Raw genomic sequence first — 16,241 nt, 5'->3', positions numbered from 1 at the left:
CAATCTATTACAAGGTTCAGTTGTTTTGACTGAATCCTCACAGACGTTCTCCACAGACCTGGATGTAGCACAAATTTGTACAGACTCACAAAAGAGTCTGCATTTGTTTATGCTGCACATAATGTATTCAAGCACGGTGCAGGTGTCCCTGCAATTGTCATTTTTAGATCCTTCTGCAATACATCAACACATTTACAGCACTGACATTGTTTAGTTAAAATTTCAGTCTTTATTTACTATGTCTATAGTGTGTGTCAGACAGCAGCTGTGTCAGGTCTCACTGCTGTATTAGATTAGATATTACATTAGTACTATTAAGCACTTTTTTAACGCTAAGTATTTTTAAAAAATTAAATGTACTTAATGTATTTGCAAGCATTTTCCCACAAATATCTGCTCTCTATATAAAATTAGAATTCTTGATAAAATATATACAGACTGATGCATGGATGGATGGATGGATGAATGCATGCATGGATGGATGGATGGATGAATGCATGGATGGATGGATGGATGGAACCACAAATATCTAGATGGTAATGGATGGATGGATGGATGGATGGACGGACAGACAAACAAACAGATAGATTAATAGATATATAGATGCATGGATGGATGGATGGATGGAAGGATGGATAGGTGAGTGGATGTATGTATGGATTATTAAGATAGTTGGATGGTTGGATGGATGGATGGATGGATGAATGCATGGATGGATAGATGGATAGTTGGAGGGATGGATGGCTGCATGGATGGATGGACGGATGGAAAGTTGGATGTTTGGATGGATGAATGGATGGAAAGTTGGATCTATGGATGGGTGGCTGGTTAGATAGATAGATAGATAGATAGATAGATAGATAGATAGATAGATAGATAGATAGATAGATAGATAGATAGATAGATAGATAGATAGATAGATAGATAGATAGATAGATAGATAGATAGATAGATAGATAGATAGATAGATAGTTGGATGGATAGGTGGGTGGGTAGATGGATGAATGAATGGATAGCTGGATGGATAGAAAGTGGGTGGGTTGGTGGATGGATGAAAAGTTGGATGGACGGATGGATGGATAGTTGGATGTATGGATGGATGAATGGATGGATGGATAGATAGATGGACGGGTGGATGGATGGAAAGTTGGATGCACGGATGGATGGAAAGTTGGATGGATGGATGGATGGATGGATGGATGGATGGATGGATGGATGGATGGATGGATGGAAAATTGGATGTACGGAGGGATGCATGGGTGGATGAATGGATAAATAGATGGATGGATGGATGGATGGATGGATGGATAGTTGGATGGATGGACAGATGGATCTATGGATGGATCTATGGATGGATCTATGGATGGATGGATAGATAGATAGATAGATAGATAGATAGATAGATAGATAGATAGATAGATAGATAGATAGATAGATAGATAGATAGATAGATAGATAGATAGATAGATAGATAGATAGATAGATAGATAGATAGACGGATGGATGGATGGATGGATGGATGCCAACTTTTGCAACTTGAATTCAGAAACCTATGAATTCTAAAACGAAAATTATACAACTGCTGTTCGTTTATAGCCCTGTACGGCAACTGGATTTTCTCAGTTGTTTCTGTTTTTATTTCACTTCCCAAATTTTGGCAGAAACATCTGAGGCCAAGTTGATACTTAAACAGTGGAGTGCTCCATTATGTTGTCCGTCCAATGAAAGAGCGTCTCTTGAGCAATAAAACATTTCCCTAGGTGTGCATGCCTGAATGTTGGCCTTGTATTGAGTGTCTCTGTGGGAAGAGGTTAGAGACTGTCGTGGCGCCACACGCACCCCAGCTAAATAAAGACAAACAGCAGTACACTCACAAATGACTCTGTCCAGATGACACAGTGGTTAAAGATGTATGGGCAACTGGGTCAGAGATGAAGTCTGCAACAAAATATACAGTCTTGAGGAATAGGGTTCAAATATATTGCATGATTTAAGCTTATTCTTACCTTCTTGGATTTTTGGAGTTTTGCATGCAGCTGACTTCATCCATCAGTTATTCCCTGCTTCTGTTTGTCTATATACAACCTTTGCCCCCTAGCTTCTCACACTTTATGAAATATACATATGCATGTGAGTAGGGTAAAAAGTACACATCTGGTGTAGAAGAATGATTGCTCTGGATCCATCTGTGGAAGTCAAAAATGACCAATTTTTCTTGGTCATTGAGCCTTTGCTGTGTGCTGTGTAAATGCAGATGATCAGATATGAGTCACTTTTAAAAGATGATGTAAGCAGGTCATCAAAAAAAAAAAAAAAAATCTGATACAGCCACAAAATCAAAATTGACCATCAAGATCTGCAGTATAAATGCAGTCTAAGGCCTGACAGAGTTCAAAGTATTCAGAGATTTTACAGTTTACAATAATTTTATTGAATTATTCATACAGTAAAGACTTCTGCAGTGCTATTTTACATTTAATTATTCAAATTATCTACCTGATTATTATTTGACTGCCCCGAAAAACCATAACTCATTGTTTACTTTACTTTTATCTTTTTTTATTTGCTTGTAATTTGTTTATTACAAGTTATACATGATTTCCTTTACTATAGTATCATCCCATTCCCAATAATTCTAAATGAATAAATTATTTCGAAAAAGCAGTGTTTAAGAGATCCTGTTAAACTTTATATATAATCGTAATATTTATTGCAGAAAAACAAAATATTGCAATGTCAGGTTTTTCCTATATCGTGCAGCCCTAATTGCTGTATATAGAGGGTCAGAGAGCTCTCAGATATCATCTAAAATATCTCAATTTGTGTTACGAAGATAAATGAAGATCTCTGAGAATTTGAACAACATGACGGAGCAATCAATAACTGAGTTTTACTTTCTAGGGTAACTACCTGTATGACACTTCTGCTTAACAGATATGGTAATTTAACAATTACTGGGAAATACATCAATAGCACAGTAAACTTGGTTAGGGTAGCATACTAGATGCTTTTGCTTGTGCTCAAAATATGTTAAAAGAAATCACTGAACTTTGGACTGTTACACATCCATCAAACATCTTGGTTTCTGTCTGGCATGTATTTGCAATGATTCCTTCTGAAGTGGTGTTGTTATTCTTACTAGGTAGCATGATGCAGTAAAATTTGTGTTAGAATATCAACAAAAATCATTCTTCACATTCCAACATGCTCTGCGCTGGCTGTTTCCATTATCGTTCAGATTGTGCAAGCTGAACTCTTGAATTGAAAGCTTCTATATATTGCAATAGAAACTTAATGGAATTATTATTGTTCTTAAGCTGGCATAGGTAGACATCGCATGATTATTCTTTAAAGCCATGGCTATGCATTTATTTTGTTGAAAATGAAGATGGAGGGGCTGCAAAAGGCCCTATTGCATTGCACAGCCCCCTCAAAGGGTTGTTATGTTCATTCAGAAAGTAAAATTGCATACCACAACCTCCCAGAAACACTTCACAATGAGACTTACTTCCAAGAAATGAAAACTATGTATGAACCCATGTCACGTAACCTACAAGCAATTGGCAAAGTGAACGAAAAGGATGTGGATGGGAGCTAAACTTTTGACCATAATTCCATGTGCTTTGTTTCATAGCACTTTCACATGGATACATGCTCAAAACATCCCCTTAATAGTATTTTATAAAAGCAATTTTGAGTTTAAAAGACAACTAATAGACATCGAAGCGTAATTTGGGCTATCAGTGAACATCTAAGACCTCTAGCAATGTTACAAAACTAGACTAGTCATCAAATAGACATATTAGACTGACTTCATATGTATAGTCGTTCGTTCCTGTGTATTTGGTGAATTGTCTATGTTTGGGCTATTTTAAGACATCTATTAGATTTAACCTGACAGCCCAAATTTAGCCTTGTTTTAGCCAAGAGGTCTATATTTACACATTTTGTAATCACAAATAAATGCTTGCTGGGTCGACATAAAGTATTAAGTCTTTTGTGACTGTTTTAATGCATTTGACTTGACTTCTACATTTACACTCTGAAATAAATCTGACACAAAGTGTTTTGGAAGGGGTCAACAATGGAACCTTTTCACATTTCTGGGTTTCTCAGCAGCGGAAGTCGATATAGTTGGATAAACGGAGAGCACTTTGAATGGGAGATGGGAGATTACCACATGTACATACAACTGTTCTGTCTGGTTCTCGAATCTGATTGGCTGATAGCCAAGCAATATTCTGTAATATCAGCACTGCTGCAGTCTCTTCACCCTTGTGTATTACTTTGCATAGAGTGCCAAGCAGAGTGAAAAAAGTCACTACAGTTTGACAAATATTTCAGCTGTTGGACAACATAATGTACTTTTGAGGCTTTTTTTGTTGAGAATGTGATTGTTTAGATTGTAACTATGCAGTTTATTTATAAGGACAGTGCTTTTTTTGTATTTTGCATTTATATTTGCTCAAATTTTAAAATAAAACTCAACAATAGATTTAACAAGACTTTCAAAAAAGGAAAACAAAAGTATGTGATGCTGATAACGGCAACCAGTAGAGAAAACAATAGCCCCGTTCACACAGTGATACTGGTAAATATTATGAATGTCAGGAATGACTTTACCAGTAAATTTTAAAAAGTGCTGTTCACACAGGCAAAGATCATTTACACATCAATTCCAAAATACAGGTAAATTCTGACATCATTCACCAGAAATGAGCTCTAAACGGCTGCGCTTGCATTTGTAAACATAATAGTGGTCAGGCTTTTGTTGATGATTTCACTTTAGCTTTAGCATTAGCAGCTGCTTTTGAGTCATCCAAAGGCAGAAGTGTGAACTACAGCTATGTTTACACATTTGACTACATTATAAATTCTATGAATGGATAAGTATTGTAAACAACTTGGATGTAAACACATGGAGGAACACGTCTGCATGTCGATTTGTTTGTGCTAGCACTCACCACTCCTTCACATGCCATGCAGCTGAACACATGGCTTGCAGGTAAACTCACAGCGCTTATCATAAGCATTTTATTGATAGCTTTTTTTCCACACTTGGCATTAATAATGAACATAGAAGCATGATCTGACTAACATCTAGCAGCTAAATTTGTCTGGAAAAATATTCAAAGGTTTTTATTTACATAAACAGCAGGGTGAATGCGTCTGAATGTTCTGATTGGCTGGAGTAGACTTCTCATATCAGTGCATTCTAAACCTGAATGTGCTTTTTTCTGCAATTGTCTTTCATCCCTCACACTGAGCAGCATTCTGGCAAATTACTGGTAATGTTACAACTTCTCTTTCCGAAAAATTGCAGAAATAATTATAGCGGTATTTTCAACCTGAACACATGATCTGTGGAAAAGTCAACATATGTGAAAGGGGCTAATGTCAAATGTACCATCTAACACGTAGACGCTGCATTAGAAAAGCAGTAAGATGCAAGGATTATATAATAGAAAGTATAGCTTAAAAAAATGTATATACATTTTTTTTAAATCTAAATACTAAAAACTTAGTTCAGATGAAATTTAATTTTTTTTTATTTTTTATTTTAATTTAGTTCACTTTAAAGACCATAAAACGGCTTATTCTATGCCATAAAAGTGAGATTACTGAACCTACACACAGGAGCATGATTAACATTTTTATTTTAGAGAAAATCTTCAGATGATATTTAGAGGTTTTGGCCTTTAAACTTTTCAAATATATTCAAAAAAAGATTTTAGATCCTGAAACACGTCATAGAAGTCTTGAGAAAGGGTCTGTTGCCAAAATCAAAATATTTTAGATCTTGTTTACACCTGTATTTATCTCCATCCACTTGTGATCTGGTTCATGATATAGCATCTTGAAGAACATGATACTGTCTAATAAAAAAATTCTATATTCAATAAATCAACCCATCCCCAATTATTGCACAGGAATCTATGCAGTCGTACATTTGTTTGCGAGTGTGTGTTTGTAAGCACATCACAACCTTCGGTTCTCTTTAATGAGTCTGAAGCATAATCGCTCATTACGACGAGCCTGCGAGAGCGAGAGGACCAAAGGTGCCCGTACTTTTAATAGAAACCACATAGCTTGTGTTTAATTATGGATGTTAACCCCTGGGCAGCGTGTACGCGCGCGCGTGTGTGCGTGAGATACCCGTTAATGAGTTAAGAAGTGTAATTCTCCATGCCAGGCCTTTTGTGACACCAGCCACCAGACCTCTTTTGGCTCCTCCAACAACCTGTCGGCAAAACAACTACCGCAGCCCCCCCTGAGAGCCCCCGTCTGACCCCTCTCGTTCTTCTGCACACTCACGATAACAAGCACCGGAGACGCAAAGAGACCATAATTGCGGTGTATCTTCTGAGAGCGTACAACCTTCTGTCTTCAACCCCTCCGACAGGCTTTTTCAAAAAACAATCTCTACAAATGCACTGATTTTCGCTCTCTACATCCAACGCTGGCGCCCATTAAGGGAGTTTTCCTCTAAAGACTTGCACTGACTGAATTTTTTTTTTTTTCGTTTTTCTCTAAGACCGCTCTTAAAACTTCGTCTTTCCACCCACTGACTCTTTCATATCTGTCAATTAAGATATGCGTCCCATAAGCCCCATGTACAATTTACACAATTTGGTCCCAGAGCACTTGTTACTGGTCTGCTCATGTAAGGTTACAGAAGGGCATTATCCCCACTTTGCTGCCATTTACTGCATCAGTAATAGCGACTCTGTGATCTTACTGTTGTATCTCAGCTCCATTCGGCCCCTCAGAGGCCCATCGGGGTGTTTGTTAGCTCCATTGACGGATCATTAAGGCTTTTAGTCGACCAGATCATTTGTTCTCTAATGAGAGGGAGAAATGCGAGCCCTGATACTCATCGATGATCAATCTCTTCTGCCTGTTTTAACTGTATCACTCGTTCTCTCTCTCTCTCTCTTCGCTGTCTGCATCTTTATCTCTTTATCAGAGATAAAAGTGAGGTTGGAAACGCTTGGGAACAATTAGCCTCACCCGTCTAATCAAATCTCTTGTGCGCAGCTCCTTCCACCTCATTTTCATAAAAACTTTGTGAATGTCCCAAACCGTGCATCATATTAACGCCCCCCTCATCTCCTACTTGTCTCTGCCTTTCTATTAACTAGCTCTTTAAACCTCTTCAATGTAAGACTTTACAATCCTAATTTGCATGCTAGCCACCATAGTTTGCAAGATTAAGATAAATGCGTTCTGAGTCGCGGTATATGGGATATAGTAGGCCTGTCTCAAAGCTGCACAGATGGAGGCATTTTTACAGTGGATTTTTGAAGTTTGTTTGCCTTTTTCCACTAATCTCTGTGTGCTTTTTGGGATAATATGGCCTATTTTGTATTGTGCATTTTAAAGACGAGATATTTAAAATGGTTCTCAAAACTTTCTCAAGTTAAAACTTGCAGACTTACAAAAAAGTAGGGCTAGTATGTAGTAGGACTTAGATAGATATTAATATATTTGTTTTACTTCTATACATCCTGATCAATGTCATCCAATGAAAGAATGTTCATATCAATGGCCATAAAATAAACAAACACTACCTGACAAAAGTCTTGTCGTCGATCCCAGTTGTAAGAGCAACAAAAAGACGACTTACCATGTTTGTAAACATTCAGAATGTGTGCACAGCGAGGTGGCAGAAAAAAATGGGAGCGCTAGCATTTACATCAAGGGAATGACATCCGATACCATACAGAGTTTGTTGTTGTCTTAGAAATAAGTTATATTGATTACATACTATATATATTATTTATATAATGCCTTCAGCGTATTATAACAGTTTGTCACCCAGTGATAAGCATAGTTGTTCTGCACAATTAACATTAAAGTGAGTGGCGTTCGTCTGACAGGTCCATTTGCGATAGCATCCTCCCAATGGATATTGGATAGGACGAAATGACCAAGCACCCAGCCCCAAATATACAATCTCATTGAAGCTCCAAGTGATTTTACAAGAAAGAAGTTTAAAGCCTACAAGTCTTTGGATGCCAACAGTTTTGTTCTGTGTGGTTATGTGCAACAAATAATATTCCATGATTATCAGATTCAAAACTTTGTAGTGCTAAAAACTGAGGTTCTGCCTAGCCAAAGACGAGGAAAAGATAGAGCTAGCGTTAAACAAGGCCTGTGTAATCATCAACAAGCAAAACTACTGCATTCTGACAGCAAACTACACCTGAACTTACGACAGGGTATGTGAACTTACACATAGAGATAAAGTTGGTTTTATATTCGCACATTTGGATTTTCTCCTTAATAATATAGTTTCATAAAAGTATTATTTGCAAACTCTAAATAGCGAAATCATATTAGCAGCCAATGACTATTAAAGTACAACATTGTTCACAGTCAAATAAACAGTGTTAATGCTGTTTTCAAGTCACACTTGCAGGTTATTTCAGGCCGAATATCCAAAGTGCCGTCGTAAACACTATAGGGAGTGTGTCACAAGTTGTCACTGAATGAATGTGTGAATATAAAACCAACTTTACCTTAATAAAACTTCGTCAATATAGATAGTCAATTTATTCAGTAGGCGAGGCAGTGGCGCAGTAGGTAGTGCTGTCGCCTCACAGCAAGAAGGTCGCTGGTTCGAACCTTGGCTCAGTTGGCGTTTCTGTGTAGAGTTTTCATGTTCTCCCTGCCTTCGCGTGGGTTTCCTCCGGATGCTCCGGTTTCCCCAACAGTCCAAAGACATGCGGTACAGGTGAATTGGGTAGGCTGAATTTTCCGTAGTGTACGAGTGTGTGTGTGAATGTGTGTGTGGATGTTTCCTAGAGATGTGTTGCAGCTGGAAGGGCATCCGCTGCGTAAAAACTTGCTGGATAAGTTGGTTTAATAAAGGGACTAAGCCGACAAGAAATGAATGAATTTATTTAGCTCCCTTTTAGCCAAAAACGTTTGCAGTGAAAGCAGTGTAGCGTACGGTAAATAATAAGTTTTCTATTTTTGGACTGTTTTCGAATTTGGCATTTTACTGCACAACACGTCTTGTTTACTATTGCTAGCGGTCTCTTTTTCCTACTGGGAACCCTTGTGATGTAGGTTGGTTCCCAACATAGTTTGGGAAATATTTAAAAAATCAAAAAAATCAAAGGGGGGCTAATAATTCTGACTTCAACTGTATGTTTAAAATATAAATGTAAAATGTATTTTTAATTACATTTATGTGTTCTGCATATTCATTATTACTCTAGTCAAAAACACAGTAAAATGCTAAATGTCACTGTATTTCATTTCTCCATTGCTTTCATTCTCATTGGAAGAGCTAAAAATGTGCTTCTTCAGATTAGAGAAACCAGAGAGATAGCACAAAACCATCTGCCTAATAGATCATTCTGACAGTTTAATTTTAATGCTTGATTATCATTCAATCTTATAATTGTATTATCCAACCGTTCAATTAATTTGGTCTATATTTACACCGATGATTAGGATCAGAATGGAAATTGTAGTCGTGTGGAAAAGTAAGCAGGCTATCAGTTGGAAGAGCTCTCCTGATAGTCCTCCTCCTGCTCCATCTGCTCCCGAACATCTTTCCATTAGATGAACGAGTACGTTTAGATGAGATCGAGTGCATGGATCCACTTTAAATCACCGGACATGGCTGTGCTCTGTTATAAAAGGAGCTTTACACATACAGAAATGACTAGAATTCCAATGAATGCTACAAAGTTTGAAGGAATCAAGCTTGTAAGTTAATCGGGGGGTTATTTTTGTCTCAATGGGAAATTGTATGTGAAACCAATAACATGGCATGCATTTTAGCCATGTTGATATAGTCAAGAGGAAATTCAAACCAAGCAACAGAACAATATTGTGCAAGAAATTGTGTAAAAGAGGTATTTAGGGTTGATGAAAACTACTAATGCAACATGATTTGTGGTAAATTCACAAGTAGACATTTCTTACTGAGTCCTTATAAGATGGAGTTTAAGTAAAGTGTGCGGTACATATAGAGAGAAAAGTGTTTCTACAGGTGGTTTGTCAAGCCCACTCACCCATGGGAGGCACACTCCTACTTGCACAATGTTTGTTCTAAAGATATGGAGTGGTTTTAGGAAAGTATCTGGTGCACAGAGAGAGAAAGAGTGTGTTGTTTTTTTTACAGGTGGTTTGTTCAGCCCACTCATCTGTGTGAGGCACATGCACAATTTCATAATGATAATATAATATGCAGACTTAGTTTATACTTGTAATAAAATTATAACGAGTGCTCAGTTGTTAATATTATTTATATAAATATGTAGTATGTATTTATTTTCTAATCTATATTATATACATTTAATATTAATGTGAAAGAATGGAGTGGATGAATGGATGGATAGAAGGATCAATGATGGAAGGGTGGATGGAAGGATGGAAAAATGGATGGATGGATGAATGGAAGGATGGAGTGGATGAATGGATGGATAGAAGGATCAATGATGGAAGGGTGGGTGGATATATGGATGTATGTATGGATAAATGGCGGACGGATGGATTGATGGATGGATGGAAGGATGGAGTGAATAAATAGATGGATGGATGGATGGATGGATGGAAGGAAGAATTATTGATGGATGGATGGATGGATGGATGGATGGATGGACGGATCGATTGCTGTATGGATGGAAGGATGGAGTGGATAAATGGATGGATGGATGGATGGATAGAAGGAAGAATTATTGATGGATGAATGGATGAATGGATGGATGGATGGATGGATGGATGGACGGACGGATGGATTGATGGAAGGATGGAGTGGATAAATAGATGGATGGATGGATGGATGGATGGATGGAAGAAATATCGATGGATGGATGGATGGACGGATGGATTGATGGAAGGATGGAGTGGATGAATGGATGGATAGAAAAATCAATGATGGAAGGGTGGGTGGGTGATTGGATGGATAGAAGGATCAATGATGGAAGGGTGGGTGGGTTGATGGATGGATGGATGGAACGATGGAGTAGATGAATGGTTGGATAGAGGGATTGATGATGGAAGTGGTGGATGGATGGATGGATGAACAGATGGATAGATGGATGAAGGAAGAATAGATGAATGTATGGGTAGACTATTGTATAGATATTTTTTTTTAAGTTTGGAATGTATCTTTATTCATCCTCATATTTAGACTTTTCATTGTACAAAATGTTGGTGTATGGATGGATATTTCTAAACAAATACTTGAATGTATATATTCCTCCTCATATTTAGTCTTGAGGCTCTAGGTTTGCTGAACGGCACTCAATAGACAACAGGTCATGTTTGAAGTTTGATCTGTAAATATCAGCAGCAGAGCGAGGACTCAGCGAGTATACAGCAGTCTGTGAACATTAGCTGGTCATGTTTACCTCCTGCAGGTCAAACTGTTATTCCTATTCCCTATTCCTCATATTCTGTCTCTTCCTCTGTGTATTTGTTTTCTCCAGATGACGTTCCTCCATACTTTAAAACAGAGCCGGTCCCGAGTCAGTTGCATCTAGAGAGGAACCGGTTGGTCTTGACCTGTATGGCTGAAGGAAGCTGGCCTTTGGAGTTTAAATGGATCCACAACGATACAGAGATCACACGGTTCTCGCTCGAGTACAGGTCAGTGTATGTGTGTGTGTGTGTGTGTGTGTGCGTGGGTCACTCAAAAAAAGGATGCTTGCTGTTTGTTTGAAAGACTTGTTGAGCTGGATGACCTGACGAAAATATGATTATTGAGTATTTTTGGGGTCAGCTTAATTGTTTTATATTCAGTCTACTTAAATTTGCAAAAACTAATAAGCTAACTAATTCCTTCATGTTGTCCCAACACAAATTGATTATGTGGAACCCAGCATTTCTTACAATGTTAAGCAAGATTTGCTTTCAGAGGGGTTTTGGTGTTGTGTTAAACATCACGCATTCTATGTTGTTATACATCAAAACTAACATCAGAACTCATGTTGACAGAAAAGTGGATTTTATTTAGTGGCTGCTCAGACCACTTGACTTCATCTTGAGTTAGACTGAGTAATATTATTTGATATCTGAAATGCCTTTCTAAAACGTTATTTATATATTTATGTTAGCTGTTTATTTAGCTACTTACATCTCACATTGATTTGAGTCCCGGTTTGTTTTTCACTCAAAGTTTTGATCTTAACTTCAGAGTTAGATTTGATGTTTTCCAGTCAAGTTCCAAACACTTCAAAAAAATGTTGTTGATAAATATAAATTATAAAATAGCTCATGCACAGTCTTATTTTGTAATTCCTTTGTAATATTTTGTAAAGTCTTTATTTTGATTCCTGCTGAGAAAGTAGGTTTTATTTTATAGAAAAGTTTAATTTTTATTTTGCTTAAAAACAAAATTCACACTTGTGATATTCCAAATGTATATGACTTTGTATAATATTTATTTATTTATTTATTTGTGCATCTAAAAACAAGCCAGTTGGTCAATTTGTTTTGAACTTACAGTTTAAAGCAAAAATATTATCTCTCTTTATCATTTTCAAATCTTTCCCAAATTTTTTTCAACATATAGTTTTTGTTTTGTTTTTTTGCTTTTTTTTTCTGTAAAGTTTATTTCTTTTAGTTTGTCTGGAACAAAAGCATTTTTAGGCTTAATCCTGTTAGCCTTCCTAAGAAAGTACAGGCTTCATATGGTCATAGAAAACTTGGAAAAGTCATGGAATTTGACATGGCATTTTCCAGGCCTGGAAAAGTTTTGGAAAAACAGAAAAACCCAAAAGTCATGGAAATTAGTTTAAAAAATATCTGTATACTTGAATTAGGGCTGCACGATATTGAAAAAATCAGACCTTACCATATTTATTTCTGTGATATACAGTTGAAGTCAGAATTATTATCCCCCCTTTGAATTTATTTATTAAATTAAATTTTTTCAATTTTAAAATTTAAAATTTATTTATTTAGTTTTTTATATTTCCCAAATGATGTTTAACAGGAAAGGAAATTTTCACAGCATGTCTGATAATATTTTTTTTCTCCTGGAGAAAGTCTTAGTTGTTTTATTTTGGCTAGAATAAAAGCAGTTTTAAAAACCATTTTTGGGACAAAATTATTAGCGCCTTTAAGCTATATATATATATATTGATAGTCTACATAACAAACCATCGTAATATATAACTTGCCTAATCACCCAAACTTGCCTAGTTAAGCTAAATAACCCAGTTAAGCCTTTAAATGTCACTTTAGTACTGAAGTACACTGTATAGTACACTGTATAGAAGTGTCTTGAAAAATATCTAGTCAAAATTATTTACTGTCATCATAGCAAAGATAAAATAAATCAGTTGTTAGAAATGAGTTCTTAAAACTATTATGTTTGTTAATGTGTTGAAAAAAATCTTTCTGTTAAACAGAAATAAGGAAAAAAGGAAACAGGGGCGAATAATTCAGGGGGCTAATAATTCTTACTTCAACTGTATATTGCGTTGTGAATACAATTTCACATGATGATTTAACAGGTGCATTTGGATTGATTGGGGGGATTTTGGAGATGAGTCAATATTGAATAATATATAACAAATATATTACGAGCAGAGATAAATAAAATTTAGTAAAGATTAAAGTGAATTATAGTTTTCAGGTATTCACTATTCAGGTACAGATATTGAATAGTAAACATGTGCATAGTCTTCATTGTATATTATTTAATCTTTATTAAAGTTACAAAACATTTCTTGGGGCCGGATGTTTTAAGATGTGAAATACTGAAATGTTCCCAGTCACAGGCCTTCAAAGGGATAGTTTACTCAAAGAATAAAATGTACTTACTATTTACTCACACTTAAAATTTACTTCAAATGTTCAAAAATATTTACAAAAAATAAAAAAAGTTTCTCTGGAGGGCTAATTTTGCCTTTACCTGTACATAGTCATTTATAGAAAAGTGTTTAGAGTAATACGAGAGTAAGAATATTTAGAGAAACCTTCTCTTTAAGGTTTGTACTTTAAGATGTGAAATAATAAATTTTTGAATGTTAAATTCTGCTCAATTTCAAATATCAAAATAACTGATACCTCCAAATTAGTAGAACCAATTTTGAACCTAAAATGAGTCGTCAATAATTCCAGTCTTACTTCTTGCATAAAACTACATAGATTGGTAAAAAATTTGTGTAATGTTGTCTTCATTGTTTGTTTGCAAACAATCTAACCAATCAGAGCAGAGAATGCTCATTGAAAGGCGGGGTTCAGTGAGACCAGATCATTGAATGAAACATTTCAGACACCGAGAAATAGAGCGTATGCTGAAATGTGTATAATGAGAGTGGTTTTGACTTTGGATGGATGTCAACCTGATATTAATGGTTCCATTAAATTAAAATAAAGTGTTTTCGATGTTAGTATTATTATAAATTGTTTTAAGGTTATCTATATACTAGTACGCTCCAAAACAGTGACAAAATTCCTGTTTAGAAGATATAAAACACATATGAACATGTAGGTTGTAAATAGATCAACTGTTTCAAATCAAATCATAACCAATTTAAATTCTCTCTAGTAACTGACATGCCCCGGCACTTAAAGACGCTTCTCGTTTGCTTTTCATTTGATGCACTTCAGCTCAACCACTCTCACTGGCAGAACTGTGATAAAAGAAAATGCTATTGGCTGTTGTTTTTTTTGTTTTTTTAATGGGGAGGGCCTACTCTACGTCCCACCAACTTTTCATCTGACATTTACATTAAACATGGAATAGAAATGCATATTTCAGAGCTCTTTTGTGGGAAATATGGGCATTTTAAAAGGATAGTTCACCTTTAACTTGTTTCAAATCCTTATGGCTGTCTTCTTTTGAACACAAAAGCAGATATTTTGCAGAAAGCTGAAAACCGGTAACCATTTACATCCATTGTATTTGATTTTCGTGCATATCAATGCGGTTTTCAGGTTAGAGATTTCAATCTTTCTTCAAATATCTTCGTTTGTGTTCAACAGAACAAAGAAACTCATGAAGGTTTGGAACCACTTGAGGGAAAGTAAATAGTTTGTCATTTAAATGTGTGAACTATTCCTTTAAGTATAACATTGAGCTAGAAGTGTTTTGAAGAGTAAAATATTCTTTTGTTTCCGTCTAAGCTGAAGGCCAAAAATAAAATTGTTTCCCAGGCAGTGGAGGTAACCAATATGATAAAATATTAGTTATATCACCTTGTAGTCCTGATGATTATAACTGCTGGAATGTGAAGACATAAATTGTTCCGTTTTATTTATTTTTATTTTTTTTATTTTGTAAGTGTGAGAAATCACAGAAATAATTATTCAGTGTTGAAAAGCCGGAATTCACTTTTAAAGTTGATTCTATCTGCCAACAAATGTGCTCAGGTCATCTAATTCAGACTTTTTTTCTCGTTTTAATTAACTATCCTGTGAATATAATGTAAACTCTGGAGCTGTGGTGAATGGAGTTTTTAATTAAAAAGATAAAACGGGCTGATTAAACTGAGGGACGGGACAGGGTGCAGATTGTGAGCCGGTCACTGTGCTTTACTAAAGCTTCCCACCTCATTTTCTTTATTATAGATTAAATTCAGTTAGAATTGAGCTCTAACAATAGCAGTGTTTATATGCACATGCTCACATCACCTACAAATGTCATGCCATCGTTTATTAGGTGTCATATTGTTTTAATGCTTTATGATTTTCTTTGTTCCAAGGAGCATAAATAAAGATACTATAAATATTGGTTTTAGTGTATTCCATTCATAAGATGAAAGGCTTTTTAACTTCTTATTTTGCTACATAAAAGCAATAAAGGTCACATATGCATGATGGTTTATAAATCGTGACTAAATGTTCATTTTTTACATGATTTAAATTATATAAACAAACTGTAATTATACAAAGTAATAATTAACAATAAGAGATACAGAGAGTTTTTTTTTATTAAACTAATTAAAAGCAAAAAAAAAAGAAATACATAAATATATATATATATATATATATATATATATATATATATATATATATATATATATATATATATATATATATATATATATATATATATATATATATATATATATATATATATATATATATATATAAAGAAAAATAATGTGCAAATGACACTACATTACAATTTTTTTCATTTCATTTTACTCTGGATGATTGAGTAAATGATTTGACTAATTTACTCAGCATTTTAGATAATAACAGATAATGAATCCGTTACAAACAGTACCTTCAGAGTGTGGAATAATTATGATGAAATGGTTATT

The 16,241-nt window shown here is 35.4% G+C and overlaps 1 protein-coding gene across 7 annotated transcripts in view; it reads left to right on the top strand.

Annotated features, from left to right (window-relative positions):
* The window catches only part of sdk2b (sidekick cell adhesion molecule 2b), a 637,792-nt gene that overhangs the window by 434,234 nt on the left and 187,317 nt on the right, over positions 1-16,241 (top strand). For all 7 annotated transcript variants that reach the window (XM_009306870.4, XM_009306868.4, XM_009306869.4 and 4 more), the window contains exon 2: positions 11,451-11,610. In XM_009306870.4, the coding sequence (XP_009305145.1) occupies positions 11,451-11,610 (160 nt within the window). The remainder of the gene's footprint in view (positions 1-11,450; positions 11,611-16,241) is intronic.

This window comes from Danio rerio, chromosome 12 (assembly GCF_049306965.1).
Source record: "Danio rerio strain Tuebingen ecotype United States chromosome 12, GRCz12tu, whole genome shotgun sequence".
NCBI classification, from domain to species: Eukaryota; Metazoa; Chordata; class Actinopteri; order Cypriniformes; family Danionidae; genus Danio; species Danio rerio.
This window is presented reverse-complemented; position numbering and strand designations above follow the sequence as displayed.